At 43.1% G+C, this 18,098-nt stretch overlaps 1 protein-coding gene across 1 annotated transcript in view; it reads left to right on the top strand.

Annotated features, from left to right (window-relative positions):
- Nucleotides 1-18,098, top strand: part of dnah9 (dynein, axonemal, heavy chain 9) — a 178,718-nt gene that overhangs the window by 134,903 nt on the left and 25,717 nt on the right. Inside the window, exons 68-71 of the mRNA XM_065950002.1 lie at nt 2,872-3,065; nt 6,383-6,531; nt 9,745-9,872; nt 15,777-16,004. Coding sequence (XP_065806074.1) covers nt 2,872-3,065; nt 6,383-6,531; nt 9,745-9,872; nt 15,777-16,004 — 699 coding nt within the window. The remainder of the gene's footprint in view (nt 1-2,871; nt 3,066-6,382; nt 6,532-9,744; nt 9,873-15,776; nt 16,005-18,098) is intronic.

Below are 18,098 nucleotides of genomic sequence, written 5' to 3'. Positions count from 1 at the left end.
CATGAATTTTTCAATCCGCACCGCCCCGGAATATTAACTTAACCTAAACCCTCCGAGGGTTGGGAGACGGCCTTTTCCCCAGCCGCTCTCAGCCTGCTGTGGATGTTTAAGGCCGCGCTAATCAAATCCTGTCACTCGATTTTCTTATCGTGGTCGGAAGTGTAATCAGTTGGAAAGCTTTAAAGCTGGATAAGATCCTCTGATTGTTCGGCCCTCTTCAAGATGTTAGCAGAGCAGGAATCCCACGGGACACGGAGTAGTCTCCCTCACTGGGCTGAGCGGTAAAACAATGTCAGATTTTATGGACTCAGAGAAATGTCTGCTCAGGGAAAGTTTCAGGACCCTCCTCTTAGTTTATACAAAACACAAGGACAGGATTTTTCTGGAGTAATGTGAAGTCTAACCTAGAGGTGGGCGATATGGGAAAAATATTATATCACGTTTATTTTTTGGGCAAAATCACGATCACGTTTTTTTTTTCATACTGATCTTAAGACAAATTTAATCTATTTGAAAAACATACTTGTAGGAGGTCTGTAGGTCTTACCCAGAACATCTTTAGCAACAGAAATGTCTTTCCATCAATTTGATCAATATTTATGCACAATTTGAAGGTTTTCCTCACCACTTTGAAATTATGATTTAGTTATGTGTCCTCTTTTTATGTTTATCAGGAACACGCAGCGATGCATTCATTTAAAAACATGTAGATGTAGTAGTAGTGTAGTGTTTCTGTTCTATTTAGCCCTGCAGAGTGCCTCCAGCTGTATCTTCATACAGGCTCTGCAGCCTTTGTTGTTTTTGATGACATCATTGGACTAACTTTAGTTTTGTTTCATCAAACATCATACAGAATATGTTCATTCTGTGACACATGATCAAAGTAAGTTTTACTGACAGAAGAGTTTAATTCATAGAGGGGGCGGGACATCGTTGATTGACAGACAGACGTCACCATGGTTACTCACTCTCACCTGCCTGCTGCTTTGTATCATCCTTTAGTGTAATCCCTATAAATTTGGTTATCACAACAGGTGAGCTTTGGGTGGAGAAGCTTGATAGAAACGGGGGAGAGACGCGTCTGTGTAGGAGCATAAACTGCAGCATGATAGAATAAACACATTAGCGCGGTTCTATCTCTCTGCTTTGGCAGATTGTCAGCCAATTAAATTCCTTCACGATCTAAGATTGTTATATCGCCCACCACTAGTCTAACCTAAACATGTGAACGAGTTGTTTTACCTCTCCAAGTGTTCGTGAGGATCTTTATTTGCTTTAAGTTAAATGCGTCCTACTTTAAAAGCACTGCGGCGAGCCATCTCTGCTTTGTTGTTTATTTACTGCTCTGAGTACGAGCAGTCGTTAGCTGCATGCTAACGACACTGTTGTGCTCCTTCTGAAAAATATGAGCAGGTTTTTACAGGCGCTCGTTACTGTATGTCTTTGTTACTAACATGGTTGGCAGTTATGATGTCACAGCTCTCTGACCTCCCGATGATAAAAGGGAGGACTGCTCTCTAAAACTATAAACCCGAGCATCTTAATTTATCTCTGTGCACGTTCGTCAGTGTAATCTCAGTAAACAGCTCAGTCGTCCTCTCAATATATCACAACATATTTTGTAATTAACCGTTAATGTTTAATTCATTGGATTGATTTTTCTTGATTCTCTGTGTTCTGCTGTAACTCATCCTATTTTGAGTTTCATTTTAGCGCCATGAAACAAAGTGTTCTACATTTACATCAAACACATCAAGACACAAAATTGCTTCACCGACCAACAAAACAGAAAACAAACACAGTCAAAAACAAAACAGAAATGATTCTCCTGGCTTTGGTAATCGATACATAATTGAATTTACTGTACAGCAATGGGCTCCAAGTATGCATGCTCTATGGGCCCAGTAACACTAAGCTGGTCTTGATTTAATGATTTAGTTTTTCTGTGTTTCAGATAACAGTAACTCTTGTGTTTTACGACTGTTTTGAGGTGTTTGATGGATTTCATTTGGGTCTGTATGTGGATTGTTTTTTTGCCTCCGTAGGGTTGGGTGAATTTAAAGAATTTAAAGAAGATCATTCTCCAAACAAATGACCCAAAAGTGTACAGATTTGTGCATGTCATATCACCTTAAAGCAGGTCAAAATGTGTTGGATGCCCAAACTTTACTGGGCAAGAAAACCCAAACCAGTGCTTAATTTGTGTGCCAGATTGGTGGTGCATCTCTCCTCATGGTGCCGTCTAATTACTGGCACTAAATACTGTTAAAGTAATCACACATGGTGTGACTGCACTAATCTGTTACCCAAAAGTGTGTGCAGCTTAAAAATGAAACAATCGCTGTACTTTAGGGGATAAAAGGTGGGAAGTGTTTGTGCTGTTTCTTTTCCTGCTTCCTCTTCCCTGAGCCGCTCACATGCCAGAGTACAGGAGAGCACACATACACTATTTATGTGTGTTTACTCGTCAGAGAGCGCACCTGCTCACGGCTGCACTCGTGACACTCCTGTTCCCCTCAGATGAGATAAGCTGTCTGTCAGCCGGGGCATCACAATGAAGCCCCCACTGCTTCTGCAGCCGATGCAGATTCAGTCCTGCACAGCCCCCCGTCCCGTCCTGAAAGGGATCGTGTTTACTCAGCGTTTCTGTTTGAATAAATATTATTTATGAAGTCGTGAGGAAAGATAAGCACGCCGACTCTTGCAGAAAAAAAAAAAGTTATTCATTTTGCTGCGTATTGTGAAATCTTTGAGAAGTGGTTGAAAACGTTCATGTGCATCAGTGATCACAGCGCAGTGGTACTTTGAAGAATGCAGTCCTTTTTTTTTTAATGTATGACTTTTTTTTTTCCTTCTCTCCTCACCTGACAGTCCCTGTGCTCCATGGACGAATTCAGGAACCTGGACCGGGACATCGAGGGCTCGGCCAAACGCTGGAAGAAGTTGGTGGAGTCAGAGTGTCCAGAGAAGGAGAAATTCCCTCAGGAGTGGAAGAATAAAACGTCACTGCAGAGGCTGTGCATGATGCGAGCTCTGAGGCCGGACCGCATGACGTACGCTGTGAGGTGAGTGACCTTTGCTCTGTGATCTGTGGACAATCTTACGTCACTCTGCTGTTTGTTAAAATTTAAAGGTCTTAACCTTTGGCTTAGGGTCACTGCTGCTGTTTGTTTGTTGTTTACACAGCTGTGCTTCAATCAATGAGCCTCATTACTGACTGAAGGAAATGCTTTTCTCCGGTCTGTCTAAGATCATCACTGTTTCATTTCTACCTGCTTCCTACCTTTTAATCTGTTCTAGGTTAGCATACCTGGTCAAATGCCTAAAGCGTCACATATATCCAGCATCATATTTATACCTTTAGTGATCAAACATTGAGTTTTTAGTCATCAGTATTTTAAAGGGAACACATTTGGGCTGCACCTGCAAAGTCAGCAGTTTGCTTTATGATGCTGTTACGTTTGCTAGTCGGCACCAGAATGACTTTGCCGGTTAAATTAGTTATTAATATTTTAGAAATGTACACCAACAATGCCCACCTACATCTAGCTGGCAGGAGCTCAGGTTAATGGGCCCGCTCTACTGTTCGGAGGTAAAGATGGCATCTTGTAGGAGCAGAAAAGTTTGGCAGTGTTTTTATCTGGGTTGACGTTCAGAAAGTAGTCTGCTGGAAATGTTAAAATGTCCCACAAAGAGCTAGGGTGACATAAAGTACACTCAATGGATTCAGAAGCACGAGTCCACAGGGTAAGAGTAAAATCAGGCAGCTTTATTTTCAGTCCCATTTGGTACATAAAACGTCTAAACACACGGGCAACCTAATCGAGAGGAGCAGGCAGAGGCAGGTAAAAAAAACAGGCAGAAATCATAAACTGGTAAACTCTCAAAGGTAACACGAAGTCCCCTTAACCCTAAACCTAGGATAACACAATGAGCTGGCAACAAGGGGATTAAATACACAGCCCATCAGGGATAATGAGACGCATGTTCAATCAGGGCGGGGCTGACACACAAGGCGGAAACACCCTGGACACCCCAGATGCAGGATCTAGACGACAGAGACAAGGGAAAGGCCGAGTCCACAAGTAGACAGGTGTTTTTGAAAACGTAGCTCAGAGCTCTTCTCTGCATCCGGGGTGTCCAGGGTGAAGATTTTGTAAAATGAAATGGTCATTGCAGAGGAATGGCGAGAACATTTTTCACATGTCAAGGACATTGTTATTGACTAAGCATGCTCGTAACAGTGTGTTTTGCGTTTTCAAGTGGATGAAGATGTTTTTGAGAACTGAGCGTGTGTGGACAGGATTATTATTTTTTCAAACGGTGGAGGGGGAAAACCTCAGTTTTAAAACAGTGCTCGCCTACATGAGGACTAGACCTGAGTAACAAAAGAAAAGAACTGACAATGATACAAAACAACAAGAACAAACAAAAATAACTAAACGTCTGGACGGAGCATCATCGGGATTATTGAGTATTATTCATACTCTGGTGAACTCGGTCTTTGAGGTAAAACATGAGGCTCATTGAATCTGATGTGAGAGATTTTTTTGGCACAACAGAAACGAGGAGAAGAACTGTTGAAGTTTCATAATGAACCGCCGTATCTGATTTAATCTGACAAAATCTGAGTCGTGTTCAGCCCTGAAACACATGACAAAACGAATGTGTAATGTGATGAGTGTGATGAGTAACAGTGAAGAACCCAGAGTGAAAAATCCCTCAACAACAGAACAACAAGTTTATAGGACGTGACGTTTGACCTCGTCGGGGGGCAGAAGTGTTTACGGCTGTTCAGAAAGGTCACAAGGAAAGGCTGGGTGAAAAACTGGCTGTCAAACAGAAGAGCCTCCAACAATGGAAGTTATGTTAGCATACTTAGCTTAGCTGCCAAAGAGTAGCCTGCAGATGTGTTGGACTGTCAGTCTCCATCTGTGACCCTCCTCTCACTTCTCTTCGCTTGCAACACTGAACTTTTTAACTACCTCTTCAACGTGATCCCTGGGAGCAAATGTGCCAGATCAGCATGCATCCACTAAAAGTTCTGACAATATTACAGGAAGGATCCCTACTGAGATAAACTGTTTGGTAATAGTCGTTTTAACAAATTGATCTCTTCAACGCCACCAGACTCAAAACAGCAATTACCATAAAATCCAGGGTATGAGATGCACTTTTAATACCTATTCGTTCATCTGAAAAGTTGGCTGCGTCCTACATACCGGTGTGACTGATATACTAGTGTAAAATACTGACCAACATTCCTTCATGACCGAGAACACTGCCACTGCACGGCGTCTGAAAATTCAACTCTGTTCATTGTTGCCTGCAAGCTGTGAGGATGCATAGCGACGCTGACGAGGCTGGCAGCACCACTTTTTACCATCTTTTCTACGTCATGAGGTCATCATGGTGGTTCAGTAAATAAAGCGTGTGGAGTGCTGACTGATTGAAAGACTCCTCAGTTAAAGCCAAAGAGTGACCAGCGAATGTTGGCAGCCCGACACGCAGGCTCTGACCCTCATCCTAAAGATGGATGAGAATAGTTTTCCAAAATGTTGAACTATTCCTTTAATTAAATCACTATGAACTAACAGTTTGAAGTCACTCAATAGAGCTCAACAGTGTGGTTCTGAAAGTAAAAATCCCTTCTTCTTTTTTTCTCCATAGCCATGATGTCATAACCATCCCAGGTAGACTGACCACGAGCTACCTGAGACGATGGTTTATGCTCCTGTCACAAGTTCATATGATATCAACCTCGCTTTGAGAGAAACATGTTTTATTCATGATATCGGGGGAAAGAACTACACTACCCACAATTATTTTGTAACAGCAACATCTCTGCCATGGTAACAGCGAGCTCCGTCAATCAATGTGTCGTGAGAGAATCCATTCACAGGTAGAAATGAGGTCTTTGTGACAAAGGTCTAAAGAGCAGTTTGATTTTAAAAGTTGTGATTCAGGCTCTGATGTATCCGACATGATTCTAAATATTTACTGAATGTAGTAAGCGACGTCTGTTTTTCCTGGAAAACCATTTCAGGGTTCAACATTCAAGTTTGTATCTTTAAACATTCTGCCAGCGAGGATTTTCATGAAGAATATATCTACTGTATATTTATCTAAGGATGAAAGGTTTGGTTGAAACAACTGTAAGAAAATGATGTTTTAGAGGCTGAAGGATTTAATCCAGAGCGCTTCAGAAGAGACACTGACGGCTCAGTCGTGACTGGAGTTAATATTTCTTCTTTAAGCAGCCATCTGTCTAATACACTGTACTACACACGAGTCCTACTCTCTTCTTCTTCTGCCTGTCGGTCAAAGATGATAAAAAAAAGTGTTGAAGAGAACTGAGTCATATCCCCCTCCCACCCCGCAGAGACTTTGTAGAGGAGAAACTGGGGAGCAAGTATGTGATTGGCAGATCACTGGACTTCGCTGTCTCCTTTGAAGAGTCGGGTCCAGCTACGCCCATGTTCTTCATCCTCTCTCCTGGAGTTGACCCTTTGAAGGATGTGGAGAAACATGGTAATACACTCTCTCTCTCTCTCTCTCTCTCTCTCTCTCTTTTATCTTTAATAAGCCGCAAAAAACTCTGCCCCTGAGTGGACTTTTTATCAGAGCACATATTCTGACTATTCATCTTCAGTGGGCACTGGCAGTGTTTTCATAATAATTGAAGTCAAGTGCATGTATACCTACATGTTTACCTGCATCCACGATTCTTACTTTGATTCCGGCTGCAGTGGATTATCAGTGAGAGCAGAAGCATCCCAACACATCTGCTCCGTGTCTCTGCTGAGAGATCAGCCCTCACTGCCAATGCACAACAGGCTCGGGGTGGATTGAAGGGATTAAAGTAAAGGTCAGGAATATATGAGACGACACCACTGGTGTATTAGGGGCAGCAGAAAGTAAATGTCATTGGTTTTAGAGTTACTTTACATTCCAGTGTGAATAAATCAGCTGGCATCGTGACGCTCTGTTTTCTTTTTCTTTTTTTACCACAAATGTGCCCAAAGTGGCAGCTTCTGTACTGACCTGGAACGAGGCGCCATCCCAGCCTGACACTTTGAATCGGCTGCCAAACTCAGTCTGTGGGTTTTTGATGTCAGCTCCATGAAATATTCAGATTGTGAGGATTGTATCATTTTACTGGAACAAAGAGTTTTCCACAGTGTTTCCAGCTCAATGTTTCAAATATACCGTAAAAAGCAGGGGTACGTGGTGTTGGAAATCTGCCGATATGCAAATGTTGACAGCAATATGAGAATATTAACTACCTAAACAAAGAGAACATCATGTCCGCCCTGAAGTGGAATTAACATATTATTATGCCTGCTCTTACTGGGACGTGCAATGTGCAGCTGGAGGGTTGACCACATCCACTCTCTACTCTCTTCAAAGACAAACTTTATTGACAAATATTTTACCTCGTTGAAGATGAACGTTCGCCTATTAGTCTGCGTTTCTGTAACAAGCAGCGTTTCCCACACACAGGTGATACTCCAACGCCCCTCCCAGGTATATTTTTGGCCACACAAGTTATATGTCCAACCTTTCTTTGGTTTATCCAAAAAGTCCCCAAACATGAGAGATTCTGGGAAAGAGAACAAGTAGTCTGCACACGGCTAGCACACATCAACCCAGACAGGAAGTCAGACATAGAAACGCGCAGAGCGGCTGGTCAATTTCAAAATAAAACACAACATACAGACTCCTGATTGTCTGTTCCATCACTTTATCAACATTACGTCAGAACAGGCACGAATGGACAACAAATCATCCTCAGAAAGAGACAGTGCTACATGTTGTTTGCACGTATTTCTCCATATTCCCACGTGATCTTGTAAGTCTCCTGTGATCTTGTAAGTCTCCTGTGATGTGTGCAGAAGCTGCTCATGGCGGCGTTCAGGCTCCAGTGGGGCTGGGTGAGCATCGTCCGATGGGGCAAAACAGTTACAATGCGGAAATCAGCAGTGAAACTATTCAAATCATAGCAGAGATTAATTTAAACATGAGGGTGAAAAACTGTCGAGAGTACACAGAAGCCCTCTCATATTTCTGAGACTTTGTTTTTACAGAGTCTTTACAGAGTCTCCTGCAGTAGGCGGTTAAATCACCCTCAGACTCTTTGTGAAATCCTCCATCCTCTCCTATTAGGATAAGCAGGGAGCATCCCTCCTGCTGGAGCTGCCTGTAAGGGCTGTGATTATTGATTATCAACACCCTCTCTGCGAGCCGAGTCAATCACATCAAAGCTGAGAGTAACCAATCACAGCTGCTGTAGAGAGAGACGCATTACACCGAGCCACAAAGAGGTGCTTTTCCATTATAACTGTGACTACTGGCTTTCTCATTGGTATTAGGCTTCAATTAGATTTTCATTAGATAGATGATGTGATTTTTTCTGCTCTGCGGGAGGCTGATATCCCTGAGTCAGAATCTCACTTTCTGTTTTAATGAAAAAGACTGAAACAATCGTGCTTTTTGGACCTTTTATAAATGGGCACACTTTGACTTTAGTGGAAATTTGCTGATTTAATGAAAGATTTAAGGCTCATTGTCGCTCTCCTCTCAACGGGTTTCAATATGAAGGATCTGTTCAAATGCACATCAGCACTTCCAGGTAGAGCCAGAAGAACACTGGATATTTTAGATAAACATAGATGTACTAAATCACCTTGACGAAGAGACATTCATCACCCCTGATGATTCAGAGCACTTTAAAGTTCTTGATGTTTTAGTGTCACACAGTGTTTCAGGACGTATTGACCACTTGTTCTCAGGTTAAAGACAGCATGCAACATGAATTAACACTGAGATGATCTAAATTACAGATTTAAACGTAAGAACAAATATCACATACGCCCACAACCTCTGTTTCAGAGCGCTTCTCAGCAGCACTCATTGTTGCTAGGTTACAAAAGTTAGCTTCAGCTTCCCTCGGTGATGTCTGTTAGGTGTGTTTAGATAGCCTCGCTTAGATAGATTACCCAGAAGGTCTTGTCCCAGCAGCAGAAAGCTGGCTCTCGAGTAGATGGAGCTCCCCCAACCTTCAGCGAGGTGATCTGGCACTACTACCAATAGACGTTTTTGCTGCCAAGCCTCCACCATCAGACTGTGTCGTCCCCTCCCCCTTCTTGATTTTGATTGGTCGGTGAGGGAGAAGTGACATTGATGTAGTGCTGTAGTAAAAGTCAAACTGTTTTTTAACTGAGTGACAAAAACCAGCTGACATCGAGGGCGTTTTAGCGCTCAAGATAGTGACCGCTGAAAACGCTGAACTACAGCTCTGTCTGTGGACACAGGTCCTGGTCATGTTTGTTTCTGTGCAGTGACAATAACACATCGTCTTCAAAACTTTCTGCCATCGTTGTCCCTGCTGCTGTACTGTCACATCCCCTCTGCCTCTACACTGCCCCCTACTGTTAATGTGTATACTGCATCTTAATTTTTGATGACGTGCTGAGTCAGTCAGTCTTTTTTTTACGATGCTAGCTGCCCCCACTGCTTGTTGTTGTTGTGCTAAATAAGAATAAACATATACAATACCTAGCTTTATATTTAACATTCCAGAGAATGTCCCTCTCTCTTCTCTCATCTAATTCACAATAAGCTAAGTGTTGATCTAAAAGAGTATATATATACATACTTAGAGATAATTTGAAGTTTTTGAACAGCGGTGTCAGGGGATTATTTTTTAACAACTTGGGATGTATCTTCTGTGTTTCCTTACAGGGAAGAAGCTCGGTTTCACATTCGACAATAAAAACTTCCACAACGTGTCCCTGGGTCAGGGTCAGGAGATTATCGCCGAGCAGGCCCTGGATGTGGCGGCTAAGAACGGACACTGGGTCATATTACAGGTGAGATATAACCATAATGATACAAATAACTTTTTTTATAACAGATTTTGTGCTTGACACATGCAGGAGCATAACAAAGCATGAGCTTTGAACAACAACGAAACACCACAACAACAGAGCAACCCACGGATGAAACAACAAAACCCAACAACAACAAAAACCCCGACAGTAAAAGAACCGAAACAAAAACCCGAACCTCATCAGCTCATAATGACTCAGTCTGGAACCCAGGCAGCTTAGGTTGAGACCAAGAGGACTGAAGATGTAAAACGATAAGTAAGCAAATGAAAAAAGAGATAGAAACTATAAAAAGTGGCTAGAAGCTGCAAAAGGAAACAAAAAACCCTATTTGTGGTTTTCAATAGAGATGCAGCGATTTGGTAAATCAGGGCTGATACCTATCAGTGTGACAGATGTCCGCGTTAGATTGATTTGGCATAAACAAATAAACATTGGCTTCTGTCGTCAGTTGATGCTGTCAACAGGGACGATATCGGCTGATACTGATGTTGAACCGATGCATCCCTAGTGTTAGATATAATGCAGTATTCAAACCAGAGGGTATTTTAATGCTCTCCACATGAAGTCATTATTTGCAACGAATCCACAGCTGCTGATTTGTTTTTCTGAGAAGATTTCCACAGCCGTATTGAATTATTCCAGAAATACAAAAATAAAGAAAAACCTGCGGTTAAAAGGGTCAAACAGTCAAACCTGTTTCGAAACACCTGAGTGGAGGCTTCGTTTGGTTTGTTTTATTCAGGAGTGGTTTAAGGTGGCAGCTCTGTTATCTGTGCATGTTGTGAATGAGGTGTATTATCACATTGTTTTTCATTCCACACTCGACGGGATGTTTGCTTTCCTCCCAGGTTTGTTTGCACGGTGAAGCGAATTTAATTTTCTGCAGAATTTTTCCGAACAGAAAGGGCCTTGGCATTATACAGTACGATATCTGCGGCCGCGGTGTCTGTTCTCCCCCTCTTATCTGGAGGGCAGCGCTGGCGTTTGCATTTTAAGTGGAAACCTCGCTAGAATTCTAATGGGAAGTATCGACAGATATGAACCGCAGGCCGGGCACTGCGGGACACCCTTTTCTTTTAATTCACACAGCTGGTAGGAATGAAATAAAAAAGAAGAAGACAGGGAAGCCATCACTCTCTGCTCCAGAGCCAGGACCGCAAAGACAAGCACTTGTTTAATTACCTTTGCATAAGAATCCCGATCGATTGGTTTAAAAAGGCCTCGTCCCCCTGGCAACAAACCTCCCACTCGCTTTATCATCGGCTGTCTGTGTCTCTGCCTGCTGTGAAGCGGGCACCGAGGAAAACCCAGGGGAGGAGGGAGGGTATTATATCCTCTTTACTCTCCTTCATAACAGTTCCTCTTTTTTCTTCGGTGTTGCACGAGACAGAAAAAAAAAACAACAGCTCCCTTAAAGTAACGCTGTCCGTTAACCGCTCACTTTGCATCACCTGGCTCGAGTTTGTAAGACAGAAACAAATACCTACAGAGAATGAGTGCAAAAACTTTCTTTCATCAGACAGTTGGTCAGAACTCGATGCCCTCACGTGACAACAGTTTATCCTCTGGGAACGATGGGCGAGTTGTCAGTAATCCAGAAAAATGCAAGAAAAATGCTTTTGATTCCGAGACCAAGACCTTCAAAAAGTGGTCTCTAGACCAGTCTGATTTCGAGTACTACAACACCACTTCAGAGGTCTGAACCTGAAAATCAAACTGATCTTCTTGTGATTTACTCACATTATCGAGTCTGAAGTTTTTGCTGAAATAAAAACATCATGATGCAGATTTGTGCTTTCAAGAAAGTCAGGAAATGTAAACTCTGATTAGCTTTCAGGACACAGCAGCAACAGATTTTGTGGCTCATGTTGAAATGTTTGATCTAGAACAGATTGTTTGCTCCATGCAGATATCCGTTTATAGGGATAAATAAATCAGCATCCAATTACAGCCCACAGGAGTCAGGATGTCATTGAGGTGAATTCCTAGAAACACACTAAGCTGATGTTAGCAGCAGAGCTTTTCAGCCCCACTGAATTGTCTGAGAAATACAGATTTATTTTCCTCCACATTGAAAATCTTCTTTTGTTCTTATTTTATTCAGGCAGGTCACTCTGAAGTTGTGTGAAATGTTTACTGCAGCAACTGAACGTTGTTTGAGTTCAGTGTCTATGCTCCGACGTCCTCTGTGCTTGCAGATTTGTTTTACATGCAGAAATTTGTAAATTGATGAGATAATACTTTAAACCCCCAGTAGGAGCCTGCAGGTAGTTGCTGGGTGGGTGGTCAGGCAGGAAGTATCAGCACAGTACTGTTGTAGGGCAGCACGGGCAACAACGGAGCAGAGAGAGAGAAGAGAAATGTTGCAGCTTTCTTTGACTGCCACACTGAAGAATGCTTTTGACAGGTGACTGTGGATGATGTCAATGTGAAATCTCAGCTCGAGGTGGCTGCCGGAACTGCACAACTTCAGTGTGAAACATTACATTCTCTACTTTGCTTTTGTCACACGAACGATGACTGCAAAACAGTTTTTCTTTGCTGCTTTGTGACAGGAGTTAGCTATAGCCATAAAAAGGCCATGATGCTGGGTCAGGAACTCTCTGTGAAGAATTGACGTCCCTGGAAACAGGATGCTTTTCTTCTTCTGGGATAATAAGTCACATAATATGTTCAGTGCATAAGCAGGCGTACTAGATACCCGGTCCTGTGTCTTAGGCAGTATTGTAGGAAGAAACCGGTACAGGATCAGAACAACTCCAGTATCTTTTCCTCCTGTAGCGCTTCAGTCTCTCTCTTTCATTATGTAACTTTCACTCTTTAATCTCATCTGTTTCTCACACTAAATCCTCACACCAATCCTGCCATCTCTGCCCCCTCCTCCTCATCCTCTCATCTCAGCTACTCCCCCTCCCCACCCCTCCACCTTTACTCTCCTGCTGCCAGGCCGGCTCCATCAGAGGAGGGCCGGGTCAATGGCAGGTTCCCCTCCGCTGACGGGTAATTATACTGCAGAACAGAAGCTCCTTCTCTGATGGGCCTGGGAGACCGGGATGCAGAAACTTTGAAAGCAGCCCATTGGGAGAGAGGGAGGGAGAAAGAGAGGGGTGAGATAGAGAGGCAATCAATCGGGCAGATTGGAGTTGAATATCCTCCCTCGGCCAGGCATCGAGTGGCCTAAACTCGCCATCTTCTTCGAACGTTTACGTCTAAAGCCACCCAATTTTCAGCCGACGGAAAAGAGAGGAGCAGATCGGAGAGAAAGCTGCAGAGACAATTGGGAGAAAATGCTCTCCCTCTACGTCCTCTCCTAACTTCACTTTGTCAGGAAAAGCCAGAGAGATTTTGAAGTCCTTTTAAAACCTAAATGATTCATGCATTTCTCTTTTTTCAAATCTCACAAAGAGTTGGACTAAATTCATCTTTAATATTAATGTGGGGATGACCTTTTATAACCTGCGAGGACAATAAGGAATAAAGTCTGCTTCATTCAGAATATAATTACAGTGGCCCTGTTTTATTTATGAATGTGTGTGAATTATCTGACCTCTTTGGCTTTTAATTAAAGAGTTTAAAATAGGGGGAGTTTCCAAACACAAGATGTCAGTCAGACGTAGTTTGTCCCTCAGTTCAAAAAAATCACCTGGAATATCGTCAGACCTGCAGCGACACCGCCACGACACAGACAGACGGTTTATGTTTACATGTGGGCAAACACCTTGACCTCACATGTTTGTGAAGTCCTTTTGGCGTATCATTATGATGCGAAAGTTACAGAAGTGTCTGTTACAGGCTGAATGTCTCTTAGAACGTTTTCCATCAGTCCCAATCTGCGGAGCGTCTGCTCGGAGCTACACACAGAAATGTCCCAAACACAGCGACATGATGAGGAAACCCAGAAATACAGACAGAGGTCAGAGTCTGTAGATACCCCAAAACTTCAACTGGATCCTTAGTGAAAACTATGAGGGAATATTGTGTATTTACCATCTTTATGAGGAAATCCTCAGTATGCCTTTTAATATCAGTATCTCTAATCTGTGTCTGTGTTCAGTTACTTTTTCTGTACCAGACATGTTTTGAGGAGCTCTGAGACTTATTCACACTGGTTGAAGAGGAGGAGAATATGTGACCTTTAAAATTCTGGTGTAGATGACATTCTGAATTGAATAGTTTTGACTCTGCAACGCAGCAAAGTTTATTCGCGGCTCCACTTTGAATTTTTCAGTAAATTATGTTGAGTATTGCACAGTAATGTGATACGTGCCATCCAGCAGATTGGTGAAATTTTCTACAGCATTTTTAACGATGGACTCAGCAGTCCGTCCTGCTGTCGTTGCCTACAGTGTGTTTGTCCGTCGGTCCTGTTGGCCATGTTCCTGCATCAGTCTGGAGTCTGACTGCGTCCCCTCTGTAGGGCTGCCTCCTCAGCGCTGGAGCCCAGCTGTGCAGCTGTCCTCAGCTCTGCTCCTTGACGAATGTGTTTCTGTGTGTTTGAGAGAAAGATGTGTGTGTGTGTGTGCATCTGCACGTGTTCATATTTGTTTTTCGAGGAGGGGTGTGTTAGTGTGACAGGCGATTCGATGTGCCATTGTGCTTCCCCTCAGGTCCTGTTTGATAGCAATGCATCACAGACCTCGCCGATGGTGTCTTCTAATGGCTTTTAGATTCATCTTTTATATTATTATGTAAATAGGTAACTCTTTGATGTAGTATCAGCGCAGCCATCACACAAGCTGGGAGGCCCTTATCAAGACGACGTTATGGGAACAAAAAATGTTGCACCTGAAAGTTAATTAAAAAGCCATAAAAAAAAAGCTGCTGCTCTGTCTTGTTTGTTTGTCTGTCGGCCTGCCGGTCCGTCTCTCCTCCCCTCGTCTCCCCCCGCAGCCAGAGGATGAATGGTTTCATTACAGTGACAAGTTCTCAGGCAGTCTTTCACTTCTTCTGTTGGCTCCCTTTATTGCCAAACTATTTACATGCCAAGAGGAAGGGTTGTTCTCTGGCTTGATGAAAAAGCGCTTGAATTTAAACTTTTAATTCGTAAACCATTCATTATTCTCTAAGGCACCGAGAGGCAAACGAACTAACTTATCCCCCTCTCAGCCTCCTCCTCCTCCTCCTCCTTTTTCACACAATGTAAAACTTTCTCTCCTCTCAAACGACTCTCCCCAATAATTGACGTTCCGCTCACTGTCATGTCCCATCGTTCGGAAAGAGGGCTAACTTCAGCCATCATAAGGAAGATTAAATGTGCAGAGCAAAGGGAAATGAGAAAGTAAAGAGGCTTATGAATTAATGACTGGAGTTATTAGTGCTGTAATTAGATTTAGGGAATGGGCAGTGCTGTGTGGTGAGATGTGGGGGGGCTTGGCTGACTCCTTATCACTCACAGGATATCCTGTAAGTGTCAGGACAGTTGAGATGGAAAATTGAGCTCATTCATGCTTGTGTGATAGTACAAGTCAGCTCGGCCGCCCGCACCGTGGCCAGAGATGAATATGCAGAAAAGTCAGGCTGAAGTTACGCCGGAGAGCGGCCGCTTAATGTCAGCGAACTGCAAATAGGCTTCAAGTGCTGTGTACCATTTAATTTGGTGCCACATCAAAGTCACAGTGAAGAGAGGAGGATTTGCAATGTTTTAATTGCTCCTTTTTGCAAGTTGTCATTAAAAACATAAATGATATGGCCACTTCCAGCATCAAGTACCTTATCAAGTTATTCTGTGCTATCAGACTTCTCAGCCTACTGAAAACATTATCTGAGAGTAGATTAGGCTCTCTATCCTCACAAGAGAGAATTCATTTAGCCTTAAACTAACATTAAGTGAATCTGCTTCTTAACCCTGTACTCGCTGTTCCTGTTTCTGGTTCTGGTTCCTAGAACATCCACCTGGTGGCTCGCTGGCTCGGGACGTTAGAGAAACTTCTGGAGCAGCACGCAGAGGGCAGCCATGAGGACTTCAGGGTGTTTGTCAGCGCCGAGCCGTCCTCCACCCCTGAAGGCCACATCATCCCGCAGGGCATCCTGGAGAACTCCATCAAGATCACCAACGAGCCGCCGACCGGGATGCACGCTAACCTGCACAAGGCTCTGGATAACTTTAACCAGGTAATGAACTCATGTAGTTCTGACGCTAACAAACTCTTTAGCTTTGATACAAAGTTTTTGCTTCGATGCAGTAGTGCTATAGTACTCTAAATCAGTCTCGAGACCACTTTGTGAAGGTCTCGTCTCAGAATATAAAGCATTTTTAGTCTTGTCTTGTCTCCGGATTTTGAGCCAGACGGGTCGAGACCACGTCTACCTTGATGAGAAGGAAAACGCCCACTGCACACAAGATGATTTTTCAGTGATATTTATGGTCTTGGTCTTGGTCTTGGTCTTGGTCTTGGTCTCGGTCTTGCCCTGCCTTGGTCTTGGTCTTGGTCTTGGTCTCGGTCTTGCCCTGCCTTGGTCTTGGTCTTGACACGGACTCGATCCCTAAATGTCTTGGTCTTGGGCTGGTTTCGGAGCATTCTGGTTTCGGGTATGTCTGGGTCTTGATGTGTGGTCTTGGCTACAACACAAAGTTGCAGTTAGTAAGTGCAATACTTAAATATTCATATTTTAAACAGCCGTATTTCCTCTAACAGTAACATCAGAAGCTACCGCATAGAACGCAAGCCGTCATTTTTAACTCAATCTGTTTGACCCTTATAGTTTGTTGTCCTCTTGGTTGGATCATCCTCAATTCACCCTGCTCACTGTTAGTATAACCTCTAACAACAACAAAGTTTAAAATGTGTGTATTGAAGAGTTATATTTAAAAAGACATTACATCATCTGCGAGGAGCAGCAGTCAACATTGAATAAAGACGGACATTTTTAGCTTTTTCAAAGGATAAAGTTTACAGATAAGGTTTGAGTTTCTTTCTTCAGTATAGCTTCCCTGATTTCTGCAGGCTGTGTTCATAGTTTTGGGGCTTAATTTAAGATTTCAGAATATACAATTTCTGCCGTTAAGGGTTTTTAAAGGTAAAAAGTTAACAAGAAAATTAGCTGGTAGCTTGGTTCGAGTCAAGCGTTAACCAACAGAGTTGAAAAATTAAGCTGATGCTGAAGTGTGAAAACCTGCAGTTCCTTGAGTGTCCACTAGATGCTGGCTGCAGAAGAACAGGAAGTCACATACACACCCATTCTAAAAAGCCTGTTTTTACAGCAGAGATTAACATGTTTACAGCCTGGTTCAAAAAACCAAATAAGTGTGATGTACGGGGGGTGAATGTTTTCATGACTCATCAGTTTTGATTAGGATAAGATAAGAGTTATTCACAATAAGGCGTGTAGCTGACCTGATTGACAGGTGGGCGCGGTGTAACGGTTTGTCAAGAGGTTTAAAACCCGCCTCAGGTCCAGCTCTCAGCCTGTCGTTAGGTTGACTGAGAGTTAGACTGAGACAGGATTTCCAGCATGGAGACTGCCATCGATGGGGTTTAAGAAAGGCTTCCTAACTGCTTTACATTTAAGGAGAAGGACCTTAAGATCATTTATAATCTTTTATGTAAATAAATGTGGAGAAGAAGAAGGTCACCACTGAAGAAGTGATAGTTTTCCTCTTACAGCTGAAGTGCCCATATTATGTGATCTTCACTTTAAGAGACCAACTGATACTCCATGATGATGCACGCCGGCGTTCTCTGAAGGACTCATATTCCTGTGTCCTGAGAGTAGCGGTTGACATAACACACTCCAATTTTCACTCCAGATTTCTCATCAACTTTCCAATTTGCAGAAATGTAGGCGCTGACAGCTGCACAGAGTCACCTCTTACTCACACTGGAATTGTCTCTGACCCACAGAGGACAGATGTGAGCGCGGCACACGGCGACGTTAAAAGTTTCTGCAGAGAGGCGGGTTTATAGCGGCAGGATTAAGATCACAACAAAGTCAATCCTGCTGCTTTTTGTGTTTGTTATCAAGAGTGGTCGGACAGTATCACGCTCTGTAGCCGCTGTTGTTAGGATGGATCAGTGCGCTCGCAGCCTTATCAGTTCTCCTCTCTATCTAAGACTTGCATTACCTCAGAGCTTCCCTGCCAATGCATCTTCCTCCTCCTCCTCCTCCTCCTCCTCCTCCTCCTCTGCACCATTACCTGAGTGCTCCTCTTCCTCACTGTCCACCTTCACCCTCCTTACTTTGCCGATGTCTATCTGCTTGATAAGT

This window comes from Labrus bergylta, chromosome 21 (assembly GCF_963930695.1).
Source record: "Labrus bergylta chromosome 21, fLabBer1.1, whole genome shotgun sequence".
Taxonomy (NCBI): Eukaryota; Metazoa; Chordata; class Actinopteri; order Labriformes; family Labridae; genus Labrus; species Labrus bergylta.
This window is presented reverse-complemented; position numbering and strand designations above follow the sequence as displayed.